Below are 25,184 nucleotides of genomic sequence, written 5' to 3'. Positions count from 1 at the left end.
TACCATGTATTATTGGCTTGCTCAGTACTTCTTCAGCATGTGCTGCCACCTGGTGTATAACTCTGGTTATTGTCATAGGCTTAAAGTCAGGCTTTTGTCAGTCCCATGTATGCAATTTTATTCAAGTTTGACTGTAACTTTAGAAAAAATAGGGCTGGAAGGGACCACCAGGGTCCTCTAGTTCCAAATTCCTGCTCATGATAGAATTGTCTTTGTGTAAAGCATCCCAAACAAATAATTTTGTTTAATCTGCATTTAGCATCCAGTGGCATAACACAGAGCTGCTGATAGTATTTGCTTTGCCCTTTTTTATATTCTGCCTTCCAAGAACAAGGCTCATGTTTCATTTGGGGATGTGTTGTTGGGGAAAATACCATAACTTGCTTTATTTGTCAATAGCTTATTTAAGAATACGAGAGAAATGCCATTCTGAGCTGTACTCAGCAATATGAAGTTGTTACTTCTGTTACGTGTTCAGTGACTCTAAAATAGCACTGGCAATTAATACAAGGTTTTGTTTTAATTCCAAACTAAGGACTGTTTTGTTTCTCTACACAATGATCTTTCCAAGGGCTTAGCTGATGAGTTTTTTGTGCCCTGGACAAAATCTCTGTGCATCCCAGTGGGTGGAGGAGAGTGAAGACGAAAGGTGCTAAGTGCTGGAAAGCAGGATTGGGGGATGAGGGAAGGGTGTATCCCTACAGTACGTACAATGTGTATCCCTATGTTTGGCTTTTCCAGCTGGGTCATGAAGGACTGATCCAGGCCAGCTCTTATGGCCAGATAGAGCAGGGCTGTTTCTGCTGTCAGAGGCGGGTACCACAGTTGCCCCCATCCTCCCTCCCCACAAACTATACTACTGGATCTTTCTTAAAATGCAGAGGAATGTGGGGGGGGGGGTTTAATGTGGTGCTTTTATTTTCAGATTTTCAGTCTTTCCACAAACTTAATTTTGGTGTGTGTTTGGTTTCTATTTACTCAAAATAAATATTGGGTGCGTGCTTGTCCAGAGTGTTGATAAGACTTAAATTCATAAAGCATTCTGATCCTCCAACCAAGGTGTTCAGTAGAATCACATTATGTACATATAGCACAGTATAACATAGGAATTACCCTAGGGCAGTTGTTGCTCAACCTTCTGGCCCTGTGGGCCAGATGAGGAGGAGAGCCAATCCAGGGGCTAGACACTGTGTGGCGCTGGCCTGCAGGGTCAGTCCACAGGTATGATCCAGTGTACCAGCCTGGCCTTGGAAGCCAGACCCTGCACACTGGCCTGACTCCTCACATTGGATCCAGCCAGGGAGCTGTCCTGTGCACCGATGCCAAAGCTATGTCATTCAGTACAGAACTCCCCGTGTGTCTGGAACCTGGGTGGGAGAAGAACAAGGGCAGTGTTAGTTGCCACCACTTCCAGAGCTGAGCTGTGGCAGTTAATGCTATCACTGCTGCTTTGTGCTTGAATTTCTGGTCCTGTGAGGTGCCTCATGGGCCAGATGTTGAACACCACTGGAAACTGGGAGTTCATTTCAAAATCACGAATAGCTAGCAATTGTATTGTCTTAATGTTTGTAGTTTTGTTATAGGAGCTATCACTTGCTTACAAGGAAATGCATATCATTAGTAATTGAATTTTGTGACTTTCACTATTGCAGGTTGGACACCACTGCATGAAGCTTGCAATGTTGGTTATTATGATGTTGCTAAAGTCTTAATAACAGCAGGGGCTGATGTGAACACACAAGGATTGGATGATGATACTCCACTTCATGACTCTGCAAGTAGTGGACATAGAAATGTAAGTACATAATAATAATAATAATAATCTGTAAATTAAAGTTTTGAATTGAGCAAGAAAACACCATTCTGAACATCCCAGAGTGTCTATATAACCCTGGTTCTGCTCTTCTTGGGTCATCCTTTGTCTGGCTTTAGTCCCTTTGTTCCACTGACAGAACTCTACTTGTCCAGTCTTTTATCTTAATGCTTGTTTCAAAAACTAGAAAGCTTCTAAAGGCTATAGAATGGAAATCCCGCCCCCCAAGACTTTCTACTCAGTTTCTCAAGAGAAAAGTATTTCCAAATTATGTTGAAGCTTCTGCAGGATACCATGGGGTTTTTTTGCATACAATATAAACCCTCACTCCCCCACTCCAAAAAAAACCCCAGCTGCTGGAAGTTGGGGTGTGCATTATAAACAAGAAAATTCGTTGACAGCAGCTTCTGCCCCTTAAGCTTTTGCCAGGCCAAAGTGAAAGTAACTCAGCACATGATCCATAGGGAGCAGAAAAATCAGCAGGCTCAGCTCTCTAGCTGCTGCTACTTATTTACTTGCTACAAGGAATTCTTTTTTTTTTCATTCTGCCTTTCAGAAACCAGGTGTGTATCTAATTCTGGGTGTGTCATATGCAAGATAATATAATATTTTAATTCATACTTCTATATCTGTATTAATATAATTAAATAAAACGGGGTGCTTGATACCAGGTCTTAAGGAAGAAAACTGAAGGTGATCCTGTACATTTATAGCCATTTGTTTTCTTCTTCATTTTTTATTTGTGGTTTTATTTCTGTTTTAGATTTCTTCAAACTGGCTGTTCCTGTCTTTGATTTCTTCTCTTTGAAAATTATTTTAGGTACTACAATGTATCTGGTGTATTGTGGAAGATGCAAAATAGAAATATTGCCTACATCAAGGAAGTTATTTTCTAAATAAGTTACCAAACTGAGAGAGTACTTTTGCATATGTAAAGAGGCAAATTGTGAGGGTGTTGTTGCCACATAGTAATAATGAAGGAAGGCGGTGGCTATGTCTAATGAATTAATAAATAAAATAAACAGTTGTCTTATTCCTTATTGGTATCATGGCAGAAGTGGGTTTTCATAATGGAACTGAATGAAGACAGTGCCTTGGAAAGGAGAAGTGGGAAACTTTTTGGTTATGGGTTGGATGGATGCTATGTTGTTTAATACAATGGTCATAAAAGAAGCATACCCCAAACCCATTTACAGTTTCTTTTCAACTTGTGACTAACAATAAATTGCATAATTTGGAGTTGCAGCAAAAATGTAAACAAACACAAGTGACTTGGGGTGTTTAGTTGAAGATACAAGGATTTGTGGTGATTGCTGTGATTGTTTGCTTACTGTGGATGTTTTCATTTCAAATGTGGGTGGCTGTGAAAGCTAGTTACACTACTGTTGCTTGAAGTGTCACTTGTTTTTAAGCAATAAGTGCTGTGAAGGTGGAACAGCTGGAGAAAAGTAGGGCACGTTGAATCTGGGTTGTGTGAGTGAGGGGTTGAAGCAAAGGGTCAGGAAGGAAGAAGAGTCCATTTATTTTCTCTTCCTATTGCTGTGTTCAAACAAATGCAGATACTTTAATAATATGGGTTTTTTTGGAAAGGGAAAGAGGGTTCCCCCCAGCTTATGGGTTATAGCCTGCTTTGGGGTTGCATTCCCACCTGTTGAAGTTTTGTTCTGCAACCTGGGCTTCCATAGATAAAAAGTTGGAGCACATTGTTAAGTCATGACAATACATGTGTCCCAAGTCAAATTACAGCCTGCATTACAGAAGTCAAAATATATAAGAACACAGGCATAGAAGAATGCATTCAAATATTAATCTATTTACTGCATATATTTTCTGATGGGTAATTTTGAAGCTCTTGCAAAATATAAATGACATTGTCATGTATTATTGCAGATTGTGAAGCTGCTGCTTCGACATGGTGGAAATCCTTTTCAAGCCAACAAACATGGAGAGAGACCGGTCGATGTAGCTGAAACAGAAGAGTTGGAAATGCTATTAAAAAGGGAGGTGCCTATTTCTGATGATGAAGACAGTTGCTCAGGTTAGAGAGTAGATTTTAATTGCACAGTTCTAGCAACAAATGATTTCTCCTTTTTATTTTAAGACCCTATTTTCTGTTGTATAATTGCTGGACATCACAATTTGAGATTAATTATTAGAGGTGCACCAATACGAGTAATACCAGTATGATTGGTCGGTGGCTTTAGAGGGTTATACCTTGTATAGGAAAGACCATGTGGGGAGGAGCAGTAGGGGTATTGCTACATCAAGGATCAGTTCATCTCCCTGCAGATTGAGTTTTCTAACCAAGAAGGGTGTCTTGAGACCCTCTGGGTCAAAATATGAGAAGAACATGGGGAGGGTGACATAGTTGTAGGAGTCTATTATAGACTTCCTCACCAAGAGGAAGATCTAGATCGGGAATTCAATAGGGAATTGGTCAAAGCCACACGCTTCTGATGCATGATTGTCATGGGGCATTTCAAGTTCCCTGACATCCCTTTGGCGCAGGGCCAAATCTGACAGGTCCTGTAGCTTTCTCACTTGCATTGATGACCTCTACCTAACACAGGAGGTCTGTGGGCCAACTAGGGGAGAGTCATTGCTTGATCTGGTCCTGGCCAAAGGGGAGGGCCGGGTGAGCAATGTGAGAATCGAGGGGAAGCTTGGTGACAGTGACCATGAGGTCACCTTCTTAGTTCACTGAAGAGCAGGCAAACCCCTCAGCAAAACAGAAGTCCTTAACTTTGGGAAGTCTGACTTTTGCAAACTGAGAGAATTGGTCAGTCAGGCAATTCAGAGGGCATACCCCCCTAGAAAAGGGAGTACATGAGGAATGGTCATCCCTCAAAAACATAATCCTAGAAGCACAGGGGAAAGCCATTCCATCTTGCAAGAAATGTAGTCAATGGGCTCGGAAGCCCCCTTGGCTAAATAAGGAACTGTTGGACCTCATTAAACTCAGAAGAGAAGCCTACACCAACAGGAAGCATCACCAAAGAAGATTACTCAGTACTTGCCCGCACCTGTAGAGAGTGGTTGAGGAAAAGTCAAGGCACAAACTGAACTCAGGCTAGTTATGGGAATCAAGGACAACAAAAAGTCCTCCTTCAGATGTGTGGGAAGTCAAAAAAGAACAAAAAGATAGCATTGGGCCCCTGCAAGATCCAACGGGGCAACTGACATCTGATGCCCAAGAAAAGGCCAGTCACCTAAATGACCTTTTTTGCATCAGTTTTTCACTCTCCCAGGAGGATCACACTGTCAGGAAGGACACAAACTATTCCAGACACAGGTGACAGGCCCCAAATCATTGTGGATCAGGTGAGGGAACACCTCAAGAAGATGGACATTCACAGGTCTGTGGGCCCAGACAGAATGCACCTGAGAGTCTTGAAGGAGCTGGCAGACATCATTGCATCCCCCCTTGGCAGAGATATTAAAATTCGTGGAACTTGGGCAAGGTCCCAGATGACTGGAAAAGAGCTAGCGTGGTCCCTATCTTCAAGAAAGGGAGGAAGTATGACCTGGGGAATTATAGACCTATCAGGCTGACATCCATCCCTGGAAAAATCCTGGAGAAAATCTTCAACACCAGACTAATGGAAGGCAACCATCTGAATGCCAGCCAACATGGCGTTGTGACTAGCAGGTCTTGCCTAACCAAACTCATCTCCTTCTGTGAACAGGTAACATGTGCCTTAGACAAGGGAGATGACGTGGACATCATGTATCTAGAGGTCAAGAAAGCCTTTGACTTAGTTCCCCATGAAGTCCTTATGGTTGAGCTGGGGAACTGAGACATTAATCATCATATGGTCCAGTCCAATGGCTAGGCAACTGGCTACGGGGTCAGACCCAAAGAGTACTGCTTGACGGAAGCAAATCAGCATGGTGCAAGGTGACCAGTGAAGTCCCTCAGGGCTCGGTACTTGGGCTGGTACTCTTTAACATCTTCATTAACAATCTGGATTTGAGAGTCAGATGAGAACTGGCCAAGTTTGCGAATGATACCAAATTATGGGGGAGGGTGGTCACACCTCAGGACAGACTGGGGATACAGGCCAATTTGGACATGCTCTCAAGGTGGGCCGACCTAAACCTGATGGCCTTCAATATAGAGATGTGTAAGGTGCTGCACCTCAGTAGGAAGAACTCTCAACATACTTACAGGCTCAGCAGTGCTACACTCACTAGCACTGCGACTGAAAAGGACTTAAGGGGGTTTCAGTCGACCACAAGATGAATATGAGCCACCAATGTGATGCTGTGGCTGGCAAAGTAAGCCAGACTCTGGCATGCATACACCAGTGCATCTCAAGCAAAACCAGGGAAGTCATCCTCCCACTTTACTTGCCTTTGGTGAGACCACAGCTGGAGTACTGTGTACGGTTATTGGGCCCCCCACTTCAGAAAGGATGTGGAGAAGCTTGAGAGAGTCCAGAGGAGAGCCACTTGTATGATCCAAGGCCTAGAGGGAAGGCTGTACGAGAGGCTTGGGAGGACTTGGGGCTCTTCAGTCTGGAGAAGAGAAGGCTCAGGGGGGACTTGGTAGCAGCCCACAATTACATAAAAGGAATGCATCAGGACCTGGGAGAACAGCTGTTCACCAGAGCTCCCCAAGGGATAACAAAGTCTAATGGCCATAAACTCCAGGAAGGCCAGTTTAGACTAGACATAAGAAGAAAGTTCTTTATGGTGCGAGTGTCCAGGATCTGGAACAAACTCCCCCCAGAGGTGGTGCAAGCACCTACTCTGGAGTCTTTCAGAAAACAGGTGGATGTATTTCTTGCTGGGGTCACTTGATCCCAGTTGACTTCCTGCCTATAGTAGGGGGGCTGAACTCTATCTCACGAGGTCCCTTCCAGCCCCTAATGTCTATGAAATAAACTGGTCCGGTATCAGATCAGTACCAATATGAGGAAAATTGAGAGTATAGGCAATCGGCTTTTTTTGCCTAATGTGGCCAGTAATGTGGCTGATAAATACCCCATGCATGCGCACAGCCACAGCATGCGTGCAGCCAGGAGCTCAGCCCTGCAGCTTGGAGAGGAGCATCAGCTAGTAAACCTGTTGTGGGTGGAGCAGATCAAGGCCTCCATAATGAGGGAGGGAGTGGGGCTGGGGCAGGTGATGTTCAGCCAGGGCAGGGAGGGGCACGGGACAGAGCCCTAAGCGGCTTGCCCAGGCAGCACAGGGGATGGGGTGGCGGCTCCCACTACTGCGTGCACCCCGGGAGGGCATGGGTGGGCATGTGTCCTTGGATCTGTGTAGGGCAGGGTGGGCTGCTGATATGGGCTGGGGCCAGGGCAGCGCCATGCTCTTCCCAGCGGGGGGGGTTGGGCCGGGATGTGCTCGGGACAGGCAGCAGTGGCACTGGGAGTGAGGTTACGGGGGCAGGGAGGGACCTATGGCAAATTTTGGGGTGGCTGCAGCCCCCTCCCCCGCCATAGTCCCTCTCCCAGAATCATCACCACCTGCCCTGAGCACAGCTTTACCCTGCCCCACCCTGACTGAGCAGCATCTGCCCTGCCTCACTCACTCGCTCACTGCAGGGGCCTCAGTCTGCCCCCCGCCATGCCCCTTCCTTCCCCCTACTCCTTCCTCCATACCAGACTTACCAGCCTGATGCTGGTCTTGAAGCTGCATATTGGAATCGGATCAGTATCAGCCAGTATGACTCTTTAAAAAACAGCCATCGGTATCGGTCCAAAAAATCTATCTGTGCACCCCTATTAATTAGTCCATGTTGTATATCTACACTTTAGGGACAGGCAATTATTTTGGGCAGAGGGCCGCTTACTGAGTTTCGGCAAGCCGTCGAGAGCTGCATGACAGGCAGCTCAGGGCAGATTAATATTAATTTTCTAAATTTTTTAGGGGCCCTGTGGGCTGAACAGAATGGCCAGGTGGGCTGTTTCCAGCCCCCAGGCCGCATTTTGCACACCCCTGCTACACGTGCTTATTTTTTTTAATGGTTTGGTTGTTTCTCTTAGCAAGGTAGAGGAAACTATATTTTTGTCCATGCTAAAAAAAAAAAAAGACCCTATGCCTAATAACATTGAGCAAACCTAATGCCCCCGTGCTTTCAAGAGGCTTGAAATGTGGCCTTTAGTCACACTGGTGACAAGAATATGCCTTGTGCAAGCTCTGAACAAGTAACTTTCTAAGTTAGAAAGAACCATTTGAGGATTAAACGGTGGTGTAAAATGTTGAATGTATGTAACAAGGTCTTGGCCCAAAGGGTGGTTGTGATGCCCTATGGTGACCTAGTGACTCCTACCCCCCTCTGGCTCCTTAGAGTACCCTTCCTCTTTAACCAAGCCTGCCATGCCTTGATGCATCTTAAATAGTATAAGGAGGCTGTCCCATGGTCCCAAAGTGAGACCTAAGTCCTCAACCAGTCAGCCTCAGGTTTGCCCTTAGGGCACTAAACTGTAGCAGACTTGGCCCTGCAGTGTCTTGGGGCACCAGACACCTTTTGGGCTGCATTTGTGGCCTCCGTCCTCCCCTGTAGTCATGCCCATGCTTTGCAGACAGTAATTGAACAATTTGGAGGGTCCCCTTAGCCTTACGACAATACTTGGTCCCCTAAGACCTCAAACCTTTGCGGGGGTTTCAGCATTCCTGGCTTCGGAACCTTTTTTTCTGGGTGTGCGCCCCTCAACGTAGGTCCACTGCCCCAGACCTTTGCTTCTGGGCCCTGGCTCTGGTCTCACCCTTCTCAGGCCCTGGCCCTTGTCTCACACTTCTCTGGCCCTGGGGCACACTGGAGTCCTGGACCCAGACAAGGCTGCTCTTTTTTTCTCAGCCCCCTGAGCAAGGCTGATTGCACAGCACCCAGCCCCTTGGGACCCTCACTCAAGAAAGGCTGTTCTCTTGCTGCCAAGCCATCCCTCCTATGGTCCCAGACCTCTACAAGGCTCTATGCAGGGTGCTTTTGAGGTGCCCCTATGGCCTCCATGCTGCCCCCATAGCCACATTCTGGTCTTCTGGTATCAACTTAAACACAACGCGAATACAAATAACCACTTTTAACAAAAAGTCTCCCGCACTCTGGGTTTATGCCACCCTGTAAGCCCTACCTCCCTTTGGGCTCTCACCTCCCAGCAGTCATGAGTGATTGGGTGCTTGCCAGACTGGTTCTTTCAGCCCTGGGCTTATATGCCTCTAAGCCCCACTCCTTTCAGTCATGTGGCTCCCCCAGCCACACACCTGGGTTTCCCCTTTGCCTAATGACCAGCCTGTGCTCCTCTGCTGCAGCCTCACATAGCAGGCGTGGCCTCCTGCACTCTTTACTTGAAGTGATAGGGGCATCTGGCTCCTTGTCACAATGCATTACTGAGATTCATGGGTTTTGAAAGTAATTTGCTACCAGAGTACTATATTATACTTGCCAAGTCTCAGGGAAAATGATAGTAATCAAGACCTGGACTTTTCATATACAAATGTTTTGCACCGTGCTTAATTTGCAGTGGGTCATTGAATTAAGAATGAGACACTTAGCTGCTACTTTACAAAGAGTGTCTCACTTGGCTTTTAATAGAAGGTGAGCTCCAGTCAGCTGGAGTTCATCAGTGGTCCTGCACAGCTGATTAGAGAAGCGGTGCCCTTTGAAGTAAAGGCTTCTGTGAACAGCTGATTGGTATATATCCACAGGAGACCTGCTCTTGCTGTATATAATTCCAGACAGTTTTCAAGCTCTTGTAATTGTAGAGGAATTAGGAACCTAACCATGGAAAAGAATCCAGGTTATACTGTATACTGGAATTGAGTATTTGATTAATATTCCCAGAAATTAACATTCCCAGATGGACATGGGTATCTCCTGTAGGAAGAGGAGTGAAAAAATGCAGTATATAATTGGGTGGCAAGATAATAGTGGCTTTAAGTCATTGCATTTAAGTGGCCACTAACTGCTTTAAGTCATTTCTCTTTCATTTCGATGTATTAGAAATGATTTAAAGCAGTGTTTTGATAAATTATATAATTAGCTATGTATTTTAGTTAATAGTCACATAAAGAGTCTGATATTTTTTCCACTATGGATTTTTGTCAGTTTATTTTAATTGCTTTTGTTTAAATGCAGTTATTTCAGCAAGACTTAAGGAAGTCTTTCAGCTGTAGCTGTTTTAGCCATTTGAGATCCCTCTAATTAATTACTTTCTCCATTTTATCCAAAACTAGCTTCTTTAATTTTTTGGGGGTCTTTTGAGACATCAAGTGTGAACCTTAGTTTTAAGACTTAGTTACACCAGTGGACATTCCTACATTGTAATATATTTAACTTCTATAAGAGTAACTGACAAGATGTTTATATAATAAGCATTCCTTTGACATGGTTCTCTCATGTCTCTACTTCCATGCCATAGTTTTTGTGTTCTGTTGCTGCATTATTTCTAACTTAGATTATAAACTTCCTGGAAAAGCACTTGTCATTTCTTTAATGTGCATATAAAGTATGAACCTACAGCATAAAAGGAATAGAATGTTAAAATTCTCTTCTCCACACCAGGTAGGCTGTTGCGAAATGAAATTTAACTTGGGCTTTATAGAGAGCATCAACGTCGCAGGTTTTTAGAACTAATGTCAAAAACTTTTTATGATTTTCAGTTACAGGTTTTCATAAGTTAACATCTAACATACACTAAAAATGAATATAAGGGGCAGTTAAAACATTTGCACATAGTTCAGTCCTTCAAATAACAGCAGCCTCTGAATTATTAGCCTGTACATTTATACTGCAGTGACTGGTTGTGCCAAGTCATGATATGATGAGTGATGGGATAGATAGGTTCTCAGAGTTCCAGTGGATAATTCTCTCAAAAAAGCTCCCTATTCCCATTGATGCTTTTTGAGAAAAATCTCAACAGCTGGTGAAAAAGGTTATTGGCCTGAACCTGCACAATTAGGTGCGATTTGATAGCAGTCTTTAACTACCTGAAGGTTAATTCCAAGGAGGATGCAGTTAGACTGTTTTGAGTGGTGGTAGATGATAGAACAAGGAGCACTGGTCTCAAGTTGCAGAAGGGAGGCTTAGGTTGGATATTAGGAAACATTTTCTCGCTAGGAGGGTGGTGAAGCAGTGGAATGGGTTACCTAGAGAGGTGGTGGGATCTCCATCCTTGGAGGTTTTTAAGGCCTGACTCAACAAAGCCCTGGCTAGAATGATCTAGTTGGGGATGGTCCGCTTTGAACAGGGGGTTGGACTGGATGAACTCCTGAATTCCCTTCCAACCTTAATTTTCTATGATTCTATGATCCAGTTGCAGAGCAACCCACACCAGCCCATCTTAACACACAGGGCCACATGTGGCCCACAGGGCTCCCCCTGGGCCCAGAAATTTGACAACAGAGGAGTGGTAGTTAACTCTGCCACTACTTCCCACCACCAAATTTCTGGCCCTCTGGGGTGAATGACATTAAATGACATGGCCCTTGCAGGCCTTATGAAGCCTGCATGCTGGAGACAAAGCAGCACTGAACTAGACCAGTGATGGCAAACACCTAGTTTAAAAACCTTGGCCTAGAGTAGTACATTGTGTGACAGCACTGAAATAATTATGGTGAAGTCTTAAGTGCTGTTTTGTTTTGCCCTTTAATAATACTGTTATTTATCTGTAAACTGAAATATTTTGTCCTTAACTAAAATGTGAAGGCTTTTTTTCTCTTCAGTCTCTCAACCTTGCTTGTTTGTTTTTGTGTTCTCAATCTAGATTCTGAAGAAGCTCCATCTGTAAATCCTTCCAGTGTAGAGGGGAATGCTGATTCAGAAGTAGAGAAAGAATCTCTAGTCAATGACAGCAAACAGATGGTCCCTAGTAAGGCACCAGTTTCATCTGCTCTTGATGAATATGAGTTTAAAGATGATGATGAAGATGAACTTAAAAAAATGATTGATGACAGACATATTCTTAGAAAGGATCTAAGGAAAGAGGATGAGTCTGAAGTAGAAAAGAATAATTTATTTGTAAAACAAGAAAAAGGTGTTTTTCCAAAATTTAAAAGTAAAAAACAGAAGCCATCAAGAGTTTTGTACTCAAGTTCTGAAAGTTCAGATGAAGAAATTCTTCAGGACAAAAAGATTGTCTCTCCTTGTTCTATCTCAGAAACGTCGAACTCTGATGTAAGAATGAAAAAAGAATATATTGTTTCAAGTGAACACAAGCAAAAAGGGAAAGTTAAAAGGAAATTAAAAAATCAGAGTAAAAATAAAGAAAATCAAGAACTAAAGCAAGAAAAAGAAAATGCTAGAGTAACAAACCTAGCTAGTCCTGGATTAGATTCTTTAGATAAAGCCAGAGAGGAGGAAACTTTTAAAAAGTCTTTCAGCCCAAAAGAAGATTCTTCATTACACTTGTTTCATATCTCTGCTGGAAAATCTCCCAAGCATCCCTGTGGATTAAGTGAAAAGCAGTCAACACCACTAAAGCAAGAAAACACTAAAACATGCTTATCACCAGGAGGTTCTGAAATAACATTACAGTCCGAGTTAGTTCGGTATGATCATAATACAGATTCTGAATACCTAATGGAAAGTTCTAGTGGAAAATCTTGCAAACATAAAGAAAAAAGCAAACATCATCAGAAAGAGTTTCAGTTAGATTTTGGAGAAAAATCTAGTCCTAAAATTAAAGATGAAGATAATAGTCCAACATTTGAAAATTCAGACTGTATGCTGAAAAAAATTGATAAGGAAGGCAAAGCTCTTAAAAAGCATAAGCTGAAGCATAAAGAAAGAGAAAAGGACAAACACAAAAAAGAACAAGAGGGGGAAAAGGAGAAACATAAGCACAAAGATAATGCTAAAGAGTTCCAAAGAAATATTGAATTTGATAGAGAATTTTGGAAAGAGAATTTTTTTAAAAGTGATGAAACTGAAGATATATTGTTAAACACAGAACATGAATCTCAGTCCTCAGACAGAAAATCCAAGTTGGAAAAAACTACAGCAAAAGAAGATAAATTAGGAAAAGAGAGACACTTCCAGAAAGAGAGAAGTTTAAAGGAGGAGAAAGAGAGAGAAAAAAACAAAAAGGAAAATGAGAGATTATTTAAAGAAGAAAAAATCAAAGATATAAAAGAAGAAAGAGAAGTCATGTTCACAGATAAAGAAACAGAACTGCTTTGCTTAAGTACAGGTCTTAAAGATGAGCCAATTAGCACACATCTAGTAGAAAAAGAAGTGGATACTGAAAAGCAGGAAAAAAACTTTAAGGAAAATAAAGAGAAAGTTGAAAAGCGAGCCTTGGTTAAAGAAAAAGACACTGAGAAGACAGAAAGAAAAAATGTAGATAAAGAAAAAAAGATAAAACATGACTATAAGCCAGAAAAAGAGAGAATAGAACTAAATGAATGTATAGAAAAAGCAAAGGAAAAACCAAATTCCCAGCAAGTGGACAAATGCCATAAAGAAAATGATAAGATAAAAAGTTTTGGTACTGTTAAAAAGCTTGATGAAAAAGAAAGAAGCAAAGAAAAACTTGATAAAAAATATGATAAAGAAAAGATTGAAAGCAAAGAAAAACACTGCATAGAGAGAAGAGTCAAGCAATCAGAAAAAGATGGTGAATACGGTAAACCAGAAAAAGGTAAAAATAAAGACAGAGAGCTTGAAAAAAAGGAAAAATCCAGAGATAAAGATGGCTTTGCTGTAGCCAGCTCTAAGCACTTACAAGATGAAAGGAGATGTAATACTACAGAAAGTAGTAAGGTAATTCATGAAAAATTTCTGTCCTTGAAAGAGAAAGTAAAAGATGAATTGCTGAAAACTCCAGATGGGAGAGAGAAAGATAAGAAAGATAAAGATATAGATCGATACAAAGAACGAGACAAGCATAAAGATAAAACTCAGCAAAACAATTTACTGAAACTGAAACTTGAACCTGAGAAACCTAAACCTAAATCATCACCTGCACCAAAGGATACTCGACCTAAGGAAAAACGATTAGTAAATGATGATTTAATGCAAACTAGTTTTGAAAGAATGCTTAGCCTTAAAGATTTGGAAATTGAACAGTGGCATAGGAAGCATAAAGAAAAAATCAAACAAAAGGAGAAGGAAAGATTAAGGAATCGGTCCTCTTTAGAACTTAACAAGATAAAAGATAAGGAGAGAACAAAACATTCGGTAACTGACTCAAAAAACAAAGAGCTGATTCGTTCCAAAAGCTCAGAGCTGTCAGACATTTACATGAAAGAAAAGCAGCAGAAAGATGCTACAAGTGGTAGATCACAGTCTGTGGACACAAAGAACTTAAACACTGGAAAGCTGTCATTAGTTTTAGACAGTAACTTAAACAGATCCCCTAAATCAGAAAGTGAAAAGACAGGTCTAAGCTCCAGATCAGTGTCCATGATTTCAGTTGCTAGTTCAGAAGATTCATGCCATACTATAGTAACTACTCCAAGACCTGTAGTTGAATATGATTCAGATTTCATGCTTGAAGGTTCTGATTCCCAAATGTCCTTTACACAATCACCATTTTTGGTTAGTGCCAAATCACCAGCCCTCCTTGAAAGGGAGGCTGATAGCCTTGCAGAGTTGCCAGACCGCATTAAGCCACCTTTTGCAAATAGACTTCCGCCAGCCTATATTAGATCAGCTTCTGTTGAAGATGTTAAACTGGTTTTAAGTGACTGTAGACCTGTTGTAGAAGTACGAAGGTGTAGTATGCCTGCTGTTATTCCTGAACATACAAAACAGCCTAGAATGTCTGAAGAAAATAATCAGAATCTTCTGTTAGCAGCACCAAGTCATGTTTGCAGTTCCCCCAAACATGAAATACCTTCTAGTTTACCTGAAAGGGATTTTCCAAATAGTACATCTAATTTGCATTCCAGTTTTGCATCTTCTCCATCTGGAAGTGGTTGCAACAAGCATGTTACATCCGATATAAATATTATTAAAACTACTGCTCAGATGAGCCCTTCAGAAGAAAATCATGTGCATTTAGAGCTGTGTAATCAGAGTAGTATGACTCAGCAACCTAAACCATGGGATGTGCCTTTTGACAGACTTAATTCTTTAAACAATGAGTTTAACTGCTCGGGTTACAGGGTGTCAGAACAAGATAGTGTTGCAGCATTGCATAATTCTGAAAACAGGACCGTTAAAGAGCAGAAATTGTCTGACTTTTTACCTCAACATGCTGAAATGATGGGAAGTTCCAGTTTTCAGGAATCTGCATCATTTTTGCCTTCACAGTCTCCCAGCTCTTTGCATATCCAGCCACCTCCAGATACTGAGTGTCCATCCAAAAATACATCTTTACTAGGTATTAGCAATCAAGAGCCAATATTTGTGCAACAGCAACAAAACATAATTCAGATAACCAATTCTACTTTGGATACAGACACTAGTGGTACAGAAGAGACTGAAAATACCTTATTCCCCTCAAATTTTAAAAAGGCTGATATACATATTAATGTATATCCTGAGAGCTCCACAAGGAGTGTTTCACAGAATTTTGAAAGAGCAAATACTGTCTGTGTGTTATTGTCTGAAAAGGATGTTACTACAAATACTGGTTCACAATTAAATGCAAATTCATATACCTTCAATAAGCTTGTTTACAAGAATTCTCAAGCTGATGAAGTGGATAGTAGCACAGCTGAATCTCAAGAAATCAGAAATGAAAAAGTCCAACAAGAAAATTTTGTTTCAACTCATGAGGTTAATAATAGAACTGACATTGATCTATGTGAATTAAATACAGGCATACCAAAAGGAATTATGAATGAATCTGCTAATAAAAAAAATTGCTCTGTAGATAGTGGAGAAATTATTTTGGCAGATGATCTACCACAGTACCCTTTATCTCATTCGGAAAATGCTGCACAACACACTGCACAGGAAGATGTGCATAAATACAATGAAACAGTTAAGCTAGAAGTAGAAGAAACTGACGATCATAAGGCAGAGCAGCAAGAAGTTCCTCAAAGAATTACTAGAAATAGAGCAAATATGCTTGCTAACCAGAGTAAGCAAAATCTTGTTGGCTGTCCACAAACATCAGAAAAAGAATCTGAATCGTCTGCATCTCTGAAAGGAAGGATAAGATTAACCGAGGAAGATGATGCTCAGGTCCACCATCCACGTAAAAGAAAAGTGTCACGTGTACCTCAGCCTGTACAAGTGAATCCCTCTTTACTTCAAGCTAAAGAGAAAACACAGCAATCTTTGGCAGCTGTTGTAGATTCCCTGAAACTTGAAGAGATTCAGCCATATAGTTCGGAGAGAGCAAATCCATATTTTGAATATTTACACATAAGGAAAAAGATAGAAGAAAAGCGTAAACTATTATGTAGTGTTATCCCTCAGGCACCTCAGTATTATGATGAATATGTGACATTCAATGGATCATACTTACTGGATGGCAATCCCTTGAGCAAGATATGCATTCCAACTGTAAGTAATAAGGTCTTTCTGTGTACAATACAATGGATGGCATGTTTTCAGTTTGCTTTATTATAACATTCATATTCTTCCCATTCACTTGAAGGCTTCTGAATATTTTACCCCTAGTTTGGTATGTTGGGCAGAGTCTGCATGCTGAAAGACGCACACTGACTAGTGTACTAATGTTGACTAGTGTGAGTTCATGTAAGTTTTGTATGCTTTCCCTTTACACTAGGCAGGAGCAGTAGGTATTATAATCATCATTATAGAAGACAAGCAGTAATATGTGAAAGATGTATAGTATAAAAGATAAATAAGCAAATGTTTTTCATGCAGTTGAAAGTGTTCTGTAATATAAAAGCCCTTCTTGAGAATTTATTCTAGCAGAGATCTCATTTACTTTTTCAAGTACCTCTGTATTCCTACTCTTGGTACAGTTGACCTCACAATGATGTTGTAGGAAGTTGATTCAGAATTGTAATTTTGGGGGCAAGGGGATACATGTGGATTTCTCTGAAGTGTCATGTTCAGCACCTAAGGGTTCCTATACGTATGCTTAAGGGTGGGGAGGGGCCATTTTAATGTGTGGTTCCCTGATGGCTGCCCTAATTAGAACAGTCACATGTATTAACCCCCACATTTTAAAATGGCCACAGGGGGCACTTTAAAACTCATTTGATGAGCTTTAATTAAAGCACCCCTGTGGGGATTTAAAAATGGGGGGGGGCTTAATACACAATGGTGAGGCAACCCAGAGTCTGTTCTGACATGTTCTAAATAGTATGTAAACCAACACACCTGTAGGCAGCCTAAGTCTGTAGAAGGAAGTACACATCTTCACCATCTCATTTCTTTTCCTATTACAAGGAGAGCAGAAGCAGCACTATACTGTGTGCTTGTTTTCCTAGTTAGGCTTAACTAGCGCAATTTGTAGTCAATTCTTTTTTTTACATTTTTGTGTAGGTAATATAAAGTGTCAGAGCTTGGCTTCAGTCCTGGCATTTGCCTATGCCAGAACCATGAAAGGGCGTCAAGAAATTCCCCAAATTTCTGGCACTTCCCACATACATTGCTTTATTTTTTTAAATTTTTTTTTTCCCCCTGGGAAAAGTATTTCCTGACCTAGTATGCCTAAGGCAATTATCCCACAGATCTGTTGTGGCTCTCAACTGATATGGGGGAAGGGGGTGTCTGAAGGCTGCTAAGCCTCCAGAAGATCACAGTTCTGTGTATTATTGGAAAAATCTTTTTCGTGCAACAAAACAATTTAGTGGGCTGACTCATCTGCTCCAGAAGCAGCACTGGCATTGGCATTGGGCTCCAGTGGGGTCTGTGACAGCTTTACCACATGGAGAGGAATCGGAGAAGATTTAATACAATGCTTTCAATAGCAGCGTCTGCCTGGTAAAGTCCCTTCTAGGTCCCTTAAGAGGACACATGTATGCCTCAGTTTTTTCCATGAAGAAGAACCTGAACTAGAGACAGAGCAGGTGACCGCTAGGTCTGTTGAAAAGTCAGTGCAAGCTTCTTCTCCTTACTGTTTTTAGCACATGATTCTGCACTGATTGTTGTCCCTTCTAAGGAGAAGAGAAGAATATAAATCTTGGTCTGGCACTAAAGACCTCAAAGACCCCCTGAAGTGATATGCTCAAAAATAGAAGATATTTTTCATCTGACTCAAGGGAAAGCATCTTATTCCTTTCACGGCAGGGATCTCTAGTAAATTGCACTTCTTGCTGTTTCTGAAAGTCTCATTCTGGCATCCTTAAAAATCTATCCAGCTATCATTCTCACATTCTACAGCAGAGTTTCTCAACTTTTTAGCCTTAAGGTACCTCTTCATAACTTTTTTTTAAAAATGTAATGGCATCCCTGTTTGAAAAATCACTAAATTTAGAATCTAAATTCAAAAAGGATTGGGTAGGAATGCATGTTGACAATGAAAGAAGAAAGAGGGGTTATTCATTGGCAACTTCATGTTCTTCATGAGTTGTGGAGATGTATTTATCCTTCCTGTCCACCTTTCCCTCTGCCTTGGGAGTTCTCTGTGTAATTCAGACCATGTGGTTCAGGAAAATAAACAGAGGCAAGTACACTTTCTTGAGTAGCTTTAGATCCAAGGATTTGATGACTCACTGGACATATGAATATCCTTTCCCCGCAGACACAGCTTGGAAAGTTCTCTGAAGATGGAGACAATTTTTGAAGATCAGTAGTTACTGATGGATGATTTCCATTATTTAATCCAGGATACTCTTTGTTCCATTTTAGACCCAGTTATTTGATTTAGGTTATTTCTCTCTTGTTAATTTACCACTGCTGGAGAAAGAGCAAGCACAGTTCCTTGTTGATATCGTCAGAAGAGGTGAAAGAATACATGCAGAGTAGATCTGCCCATGGTATCCAGTCTGCAGCAGTGCCTACAGTTTCAGCTTATGGCTGACAGTTCAGCTCTGAAAGTTAAAACTGAAGCTGTTGCCTGAGTAGGAAAGGCATGGCTGAATGAGCTGAAGATTAGGCTCTGTCCCTGCTGTATCGGATCATAATTAAAATATATATTACTTTTTTTTTTTTAAATTCATTCTGCTATCCCAAAAACAAGGTGCATGTCTTATATGGGGGCATGTGGTATGCAAAAAAATATTGTAGCTATTGATAATAGAGTCCTTTCTGCTGTTCAGGCATCTTCTACCCTTGGCAACAAAAAGTTCAACTGGGCCCATCCCTATTTCCACAAAGAAGCTCCCAGTCTGTACGGGATTCCTCACACTAGAGACATAGATCTTGTAAGGTAGGAAACATGATAATGAGCAGTTGGCTTTTCAAATTCTGCCCCAATCTCCTAAGGCTTCTCAGTTTATCTTTCAGTAAGACTCGGATGGAGAAGAGTTGAATTTGTAGGAATCTCTGTCTGCTAATGGGCTCACTTGCTGCTGAACTAGGCCTCGTGTAGAAGGCTGTACTTTTATTCTCGTAGTCTCCTGTATCTGTCCCAATAGGATAGGGACAGGCACAGGAACTCCCACTGTTAACCCACCACACATTTTCCTTCTCTTTTTCAGAACCTTAATACTTCAAGAGATTTTATTCATAGCATCTAACCTGGATGAGCCTTTTCCCAGTTCTAAGGAATGGGACTATTCACTGAACAGAGATGGCAATGAAATCCAGGCTCTGTTGAGACCATACTTAACATAATCCAGCCTCTAGATGATTAAAACCCACCTTGTATATGAAATTGTGGAACAAAAAATCCATCCACAGACTGGATTATATAAGTGTGGTCTCAACAGAGACTGGATTCTTGTCCCATTACCTGGATTTATTTTCCCAGCTGTTTCAGTGGGAAGGCGACAACTCAAGACAAAACTCAAATAATTACAATAAATATGGGGGATCAGGTAGTCCCTTTGCCTTATGCCACCCCAGCTTTCCCCTGCTGAGTGGTCCTCCACCACCGTTACTGTCAGGCCCTGCTTTCCCTGAGCACATGGAAGTGAGGAGCAAACTTGAAAAAAATGACTTTGAAATAAATATAGCTATAGCAATTTATATATAATAAAAGTAGACTTAGTTAATCTACAATTAATGCATTTTACCTTTTTTTTAAAACTGTTCCAAGTTTTAGCACAGGTACTCCATAAGCACACTTTTAAGCAGCACTTTAGCACCTACTTATGTATAATACAAGCTGCATGATATTAGTCCAAAGCCAAAAGATTCATGTTTTACCATATAGTTCATTGGGCTGGGCCCCAGCAGAGTCAACAGTGTTTCAAGCTATCGTGATTCTGCAGCTCAGCACTGGTTAGTATGTGTGTGTACTCCAAATATCCTCCCCCACTAAAAAATAGATTGTGTTAATTAGCCTCCTCATCATGACTGAAACCAGGTGTTCTTGCTAGAAGTCCTAGGATCCTCCAAAAACTTGTATGTAGATCTGGCTTCACCTCATGGAGGGCAGGACCACAGTAATCGTATGGAATATGCTGAGAGAGTGCGAGATAGGGGTTCTAGGAGAACGTTTTGGGGCCCTGTTTGGTGATGTTTGCCAGATATTCAAGACTAATGGAGAAACAGGAGTCATTGAAATACGATAGAAAAGCATAGATCATTTGTGGGAGTGACGAGGAAGTCAAAATCTATTGTGTGTGGTGGCTCACCATGACTTGAAAAGAGTTGCCACTGAGGGGGACTGAATGCAGTTGGAACTTCTATGTTATTTATTCAGATGGGTTGCACTCGCACAATTTATGGTGCTGGACTGGGCAGTGTAGAAGCCACATCTGCAAACTGGCAACCAGTCCAGAAACAAAAATAGACTGCTTTGTCAAATACTATTCAGGGCATCTGCTGAGACAGTGGCATGTGTACATGCTGCCCAACAGGAAACCATGGAGCAGTTATGGTTCTACAAAGTCTTGGACATTTTCTGAAGTAAGTATGACCTGTTCAAAGAAGTGCCTGCAACAGTAACTAGGTACCAGAAGTTGCAGGAGGCTGTCAGAGACAACGACGGACTGTTGACCGTGGACCTGCTTCCTGGTGATGGCTGCCAGGTCATGTGGGTGTGAATCTTCCACGAGGGCCTACTGAAAGACCACAAAGACTTGAACTGGCAAGTAGTCCACCAGGCATTCCCCATGCAGGCTCTGAGATGCGGAGAAGGCCAGAGAAGCCAATCCAACTGCACCAAGGAAACCTGCCCCTGGAAAGCAGATACCATTGACCACCTCCTATAGTTCTGCATGAACACTGAGGCAGTGTGGGAGAAAGTAAACCAGCTCCACTGGGTGGTGATGAGTCAAAACCATGACCAGAGAGGCAGCGCTGTATGGTCATCCAACCAAAGAATAGGTGTATCCATCATTACACCTTGTTCGGTTTGTCTCCTGGGTCAAGAGGACCCCATGGAAGATCAGGAATGTGCTGAAGTACTGACACTCAAAGCTGTCTGTTGAAGACTGTGTTAAAATGGGACTGACCAAGCTGCAGACGTACTACCAGAAGATGATTGGACAGGACAGTGAAGAGTTGACAAAGATCATCTCTCAGAGGAACCATTGGCACAGACTGTTTAAAGACAACCCCCCCAGGGAAGATAGCAGTGACAATGTGGAAGAAGTCAGGGAGAACAAAGACGAAAGTGGATCAAACAACAAGGACAGCAGAGGAAAAGGAGATGGTGATGACAGTGAGGACAGCAACAAGGAGAGCAGCAGCAAACACATACAGACCAGAGACTAAAGAAAGGAATAGAAGGCAGAGGCAGGCCAGCATAATTGTAACAGTGAAGAGAATGTGGATGGGAACATGAGTATGAGAATTGTAACAGGAGTGCAGATGTGTATGTTGTAATGGGTATACTGTAATGGTGTACATGTCTAAATATTGGAAAGATATAGTGTGTGTGTGTGTGTGTGTGTGTGTATTGTTTTTATTTGTTTTTACAAAAAAAAAGGGTGATGGGGGATGTTCTCAGGCTTTCCCTCTAGCTTGCTTGTTCATTCTTTTGGCTAGGGGCAAGTGAGACTAGGGTGCATCTGAACTTCAAGGCCTCTGGGCTTGGGGAATACATGTAGAATGCCTGCCATGGATTTGGGAGTGTCTGAAGTCCCAGACTGAAGAGTCTGGGAGGTCGGATATTTACTGGTGGTAGTGCCACACAGACTTGAACAATTGAGCTCTGCCTAGTCTAAATTTGGAACTTAATTTGGAAGTGAGTTGGCCTTGGAAATGAAATAAAAAAGAAAGTTCCCGTCAGCATATTTGCCCAATGTGGGCCAGACATTTTGCGTTAGTTGCATTTTAATCAACTTTTTAGTTGGTTTCCATTATTGAGGACATACTGCTTTTAGGAGCAGTTCAGAAAGAGACACTGTACTTAATTAAGTTTCCTTGTATGCAAATGTAAGACAAGGGGCTTCTACCATGTTGACTGGAGAAAAATCCTCATCTTATATTTGAGTGAATATGGTATTATTTAAATTATGTTTTCCTTACTATTTAGTACCTTTGTTCTCTGCAAGTCTATTTATAGCATCTGATAAAGTATGCTGTTGCCTATGAAAGAAGCTGGAGGATGGTGCTAAACAGTCTTCTTTCTTATCTTGGATGTGTAACCAGGGAGCCTCTGGGAGTTTGTGATTCTATTACATAAAAGCTGTCCTTCGCCCAGAAAATATATAGCTTCTATACTCTTTTCATACAATATTTTTAAAGCATTCCTTTGGGCAAAACATTAGCTTCTAGCCTCTGATTTTTTTGCCTCATGTTAATCCAATACACAAATTAAAATGTATTTTTCTCATTTATTCTTATGTTTTAAATATCACTGCCTTTAAATGTCCGTATGAAGCCGATAGGTGTAAACTGTGATGCTGTTCACCCTCAGTGCAGTTTTTAATGGACTATAATCAACATGATCCTCCCCCTCTGTGCGATGCTGGTCAGGCCACAGCTGGAGTACTGCGTCCAGTTCTGTGCGCCCCACTTCAGGAGGGATGTGGACAACATTGAAAGGGTCCAGAGGAGGGCTACCCACATGATCTGGGGACTACAGGGCAGACCCTACATTGAAAGACTCCGGGACCTAAACCTGTTCAAGCCTTCACAAGAGAAGGCTGAGGGGGGACCTGGTGACTGTCTATAAACTCACTAGGGGGGACCAGAAGGGTTTAGGGGAGACACTGATTCCCCTAGCGCCCCTTGGCATGACAAGGAACAATGGACACAAGTTATTAGAGAGTAGGTTTAGATTAGACATCCCCAAGAACTTCTTCACAGTTAGGGCGGCTAGGAGCTGGAACCAACTTCCTAGGGAAGTGGTGCTGGCTCCTGTCCTGGGGATCTTTAAGAAGAGGTTTGATGACTACCTGGCTGGACTCATTTGAGTCCAGTCTTTTCTCCTGCCCAGGCAGGGGGTCAGACTTGAAGATCTACAAGGTCCCTTCTGACCCTACTTCTATGATTCTATGAACATAGGATTTGTGATGACTGTACCAGGGGCAGGGGGAAGAAGCGGAGGGTACCTAAATCGGACAAGCTTCAAATCTTTTGTAGACTAGGAGAAAGTTGTCTGAACTGGAAACCATGAATTTAAATCTTACCTCTAACCCATTTTTTATACTGATAGACACTTTACTCCTATTCAGTTCATAAAGCATGAACCCAGCCACTTAAGTATGAATTAACATTTCTGTTTCTTCTTTGCATCAGTGCGGGGAAAAAAGTTACAGCAGCAGAGATGGTGCTAAAATCTAAATAAAATTATTAGTCATTTAGTCATACCCTTTTTGTTTAATAAATCTTTAGGTATGTACTTTCATGTTTCTAGCCATTACCCCACACTGCCCATTTAGAGCCAAAGAATGACTCCAGGATTTATAAACTCTAACCTTCTATAACTGTTTAGCAAGTTGTCATGTACTACATTTGGAAAGTATGTCCAGTCATTTTATAGTGGGTATGACTCATAGAAGCTAGCAGTTACTCTTGTAGTTCAAGTAAAGAGCTGGCATTGCTAACACTATGGAATCACTATTGAGGTGCTGCATAGAAGTGCCAGTTTGAATTGAGGATACATTTTTGGTATCTGGAGATGGAACTGAAAGTTGTACAGAATGGAGTATTAGAGAGGATTCCTGTAAAGAATGCCGTGAACCTTTCTATATTCTCTGTGGCGTGTTAAGTTTTGCATGTTTTAGGTATGAGTCATAGATTATAAGGCCAGAAGGGACCTCGAAAGATCATTGGGTCCAGCCCTCTGCACCAAGCAGGAAAGATAAATGGGGGTCAGGTGACCCCAGCAAGGTGACTTTCTCATCTCCTCTTGAAGATTTCCAGGGTAGGTGATTGCACCACCTCTGTAGAGAGCTTATTCCAGAGTCTGGACACCCTGACTGTGAAGAAATTTTTCTTAATGTTGAGCCTGAATCGATCTTACAGGAGTTTGTGGCCATTACTCTTGGTTTTTGCCAAGGGTGCCCTGGTGAACAGTTGCTCACCAAGCCCTTGATGTACTCCCCTAGTGCAGCAGTAAGCTGCTACCAGGTCCACCCTCAGCCTTCTTTTCCTCACGCTGAAAAGTCGCAGATCTCTCAGCCTTTCCTCATATGGCTTGCCTTTTAAGACTCTGATCATAAGGGTGGCTCTTTTTTGATGTAGTCATGACCTACTAGCAAATACTTTGTTTGTGTTAATGCAGTGGCTGTTGCCTTACGATATAAGGCAAATAGTTAAACATCTGACATCTCTCTAGTTCTCCATAATGGCTACTGTCTCAGTTTAGGCCTGCAGGAGGGTTTCATTAGTACTCGGAGAAGGCAGGGTTCTAGTATTTCAAGGCATTTCAGTCTCAGAGAGAGCTCCTTTAGTGAAATCCAACCCTGCAGTACCCTGGCTTGGTAACCAGATACAGTTAAATTTAGGTCTCTTCCTGTTCTGTTGTATTCTAAAGTCCAACTAGACCTTCATAAACTATTTTGTTCTCTGTGAACCCATAACTAATATATTGCTATTTTTGAGATATGTTACTGTTGTAGTTCCCACCTCTAATCAGAGGCTCGTGAGTTGACTTTAGTAATCTGGTATAATTTATTTTTATTTTTCACATGAAGTCACGCTGAACCCAAATCCCAGCTTTATTCAAAAACTCAAATCCTACCATATTTATTGAAATCCAAGATGAGTTTCCCCCTGCCCATTTAACAAGGGGCAGGGGGGAGCCCCTCAACTTGGATTTGAGTACAAGCAGTTGCTGTGGCTCTGACTTATCTCTGACGTAGGCTTAGTCAGAGCCACAGCTGCTGCCCACTCCCCACAGTCTCTGCCCTTCCCCTTTGCCCACCCCCCCGAGCAGCTGCTGCCACCACTACTACTGCATATCTGGACAGGGTCCAGAGCTAACATATCCCATGTCCTGTACTGGAGCAGGGTTTCACAGATGTTGGGGTTGGAAGGGACCTCAGTAGA

At 41.9% G+C, this 25,184-nt stretch overlaps 1 protein-coding gene across 6 annotated transcripts in view; it reads left to right on the top strand.

Moving 5' to 3' along the window:
- Window positions 1–25,184, top strand: part of ANKRD12 (ankyrin repeat domain 12) — a 152,707-nt gene that overhangs the window by 104,486 nt on the left and 23,037 nt on the right. For 3 of the 6 annotated variants that reach the window (XR_016441383.1, XM_090039693.1, XM_090039692.1), the window contains exons 6-9: window positions 1,653–1,795; window positions 3,704–3,851; window positions 11,527–16,220; window positions 18,893–19,002. Coding sequence is in view for 5 of the 6 variants with exons in the window: in XM_090039693.1 (XP_089895819.1) it covers window positions 1,653–1,795; window positions 3,704–3,851; window positions 11,527–16,220; window positions 18,893–19,002 (5,095 nt within the window). In the remaining variant the exon portion in view is untranslated. The remainder of the gene's footprint in view (window positions 1–1,652; window positions 1,796–3,703; window positions 3,852–11,526; window positions 16,221–18,892; window positions 19,003–25,184) is intronic. The other 3 variants (XM_090039690.1, XM_090039688.1, XM_090039689.1) reach the window with 1 other exon arrangement.

Source organism: Crocodylus siamensis, chromosome 3 (assembly GCF_052110815.1).
Source record: "Crocodylus siamensis isolate JL-2025a chromosome 3, ASM5211081v1, whole genome shotgun sequence".
NCBI lineage: Eukaryota > Metazoa > Chordata > Crocodylia > Crocodylidae > Crocodylus > Crocodylus siamensis.
Note: the sequence above shows the minus strand (reverse complement) of the source record. Positions and strands in the feature narration are given on the sequence as shown.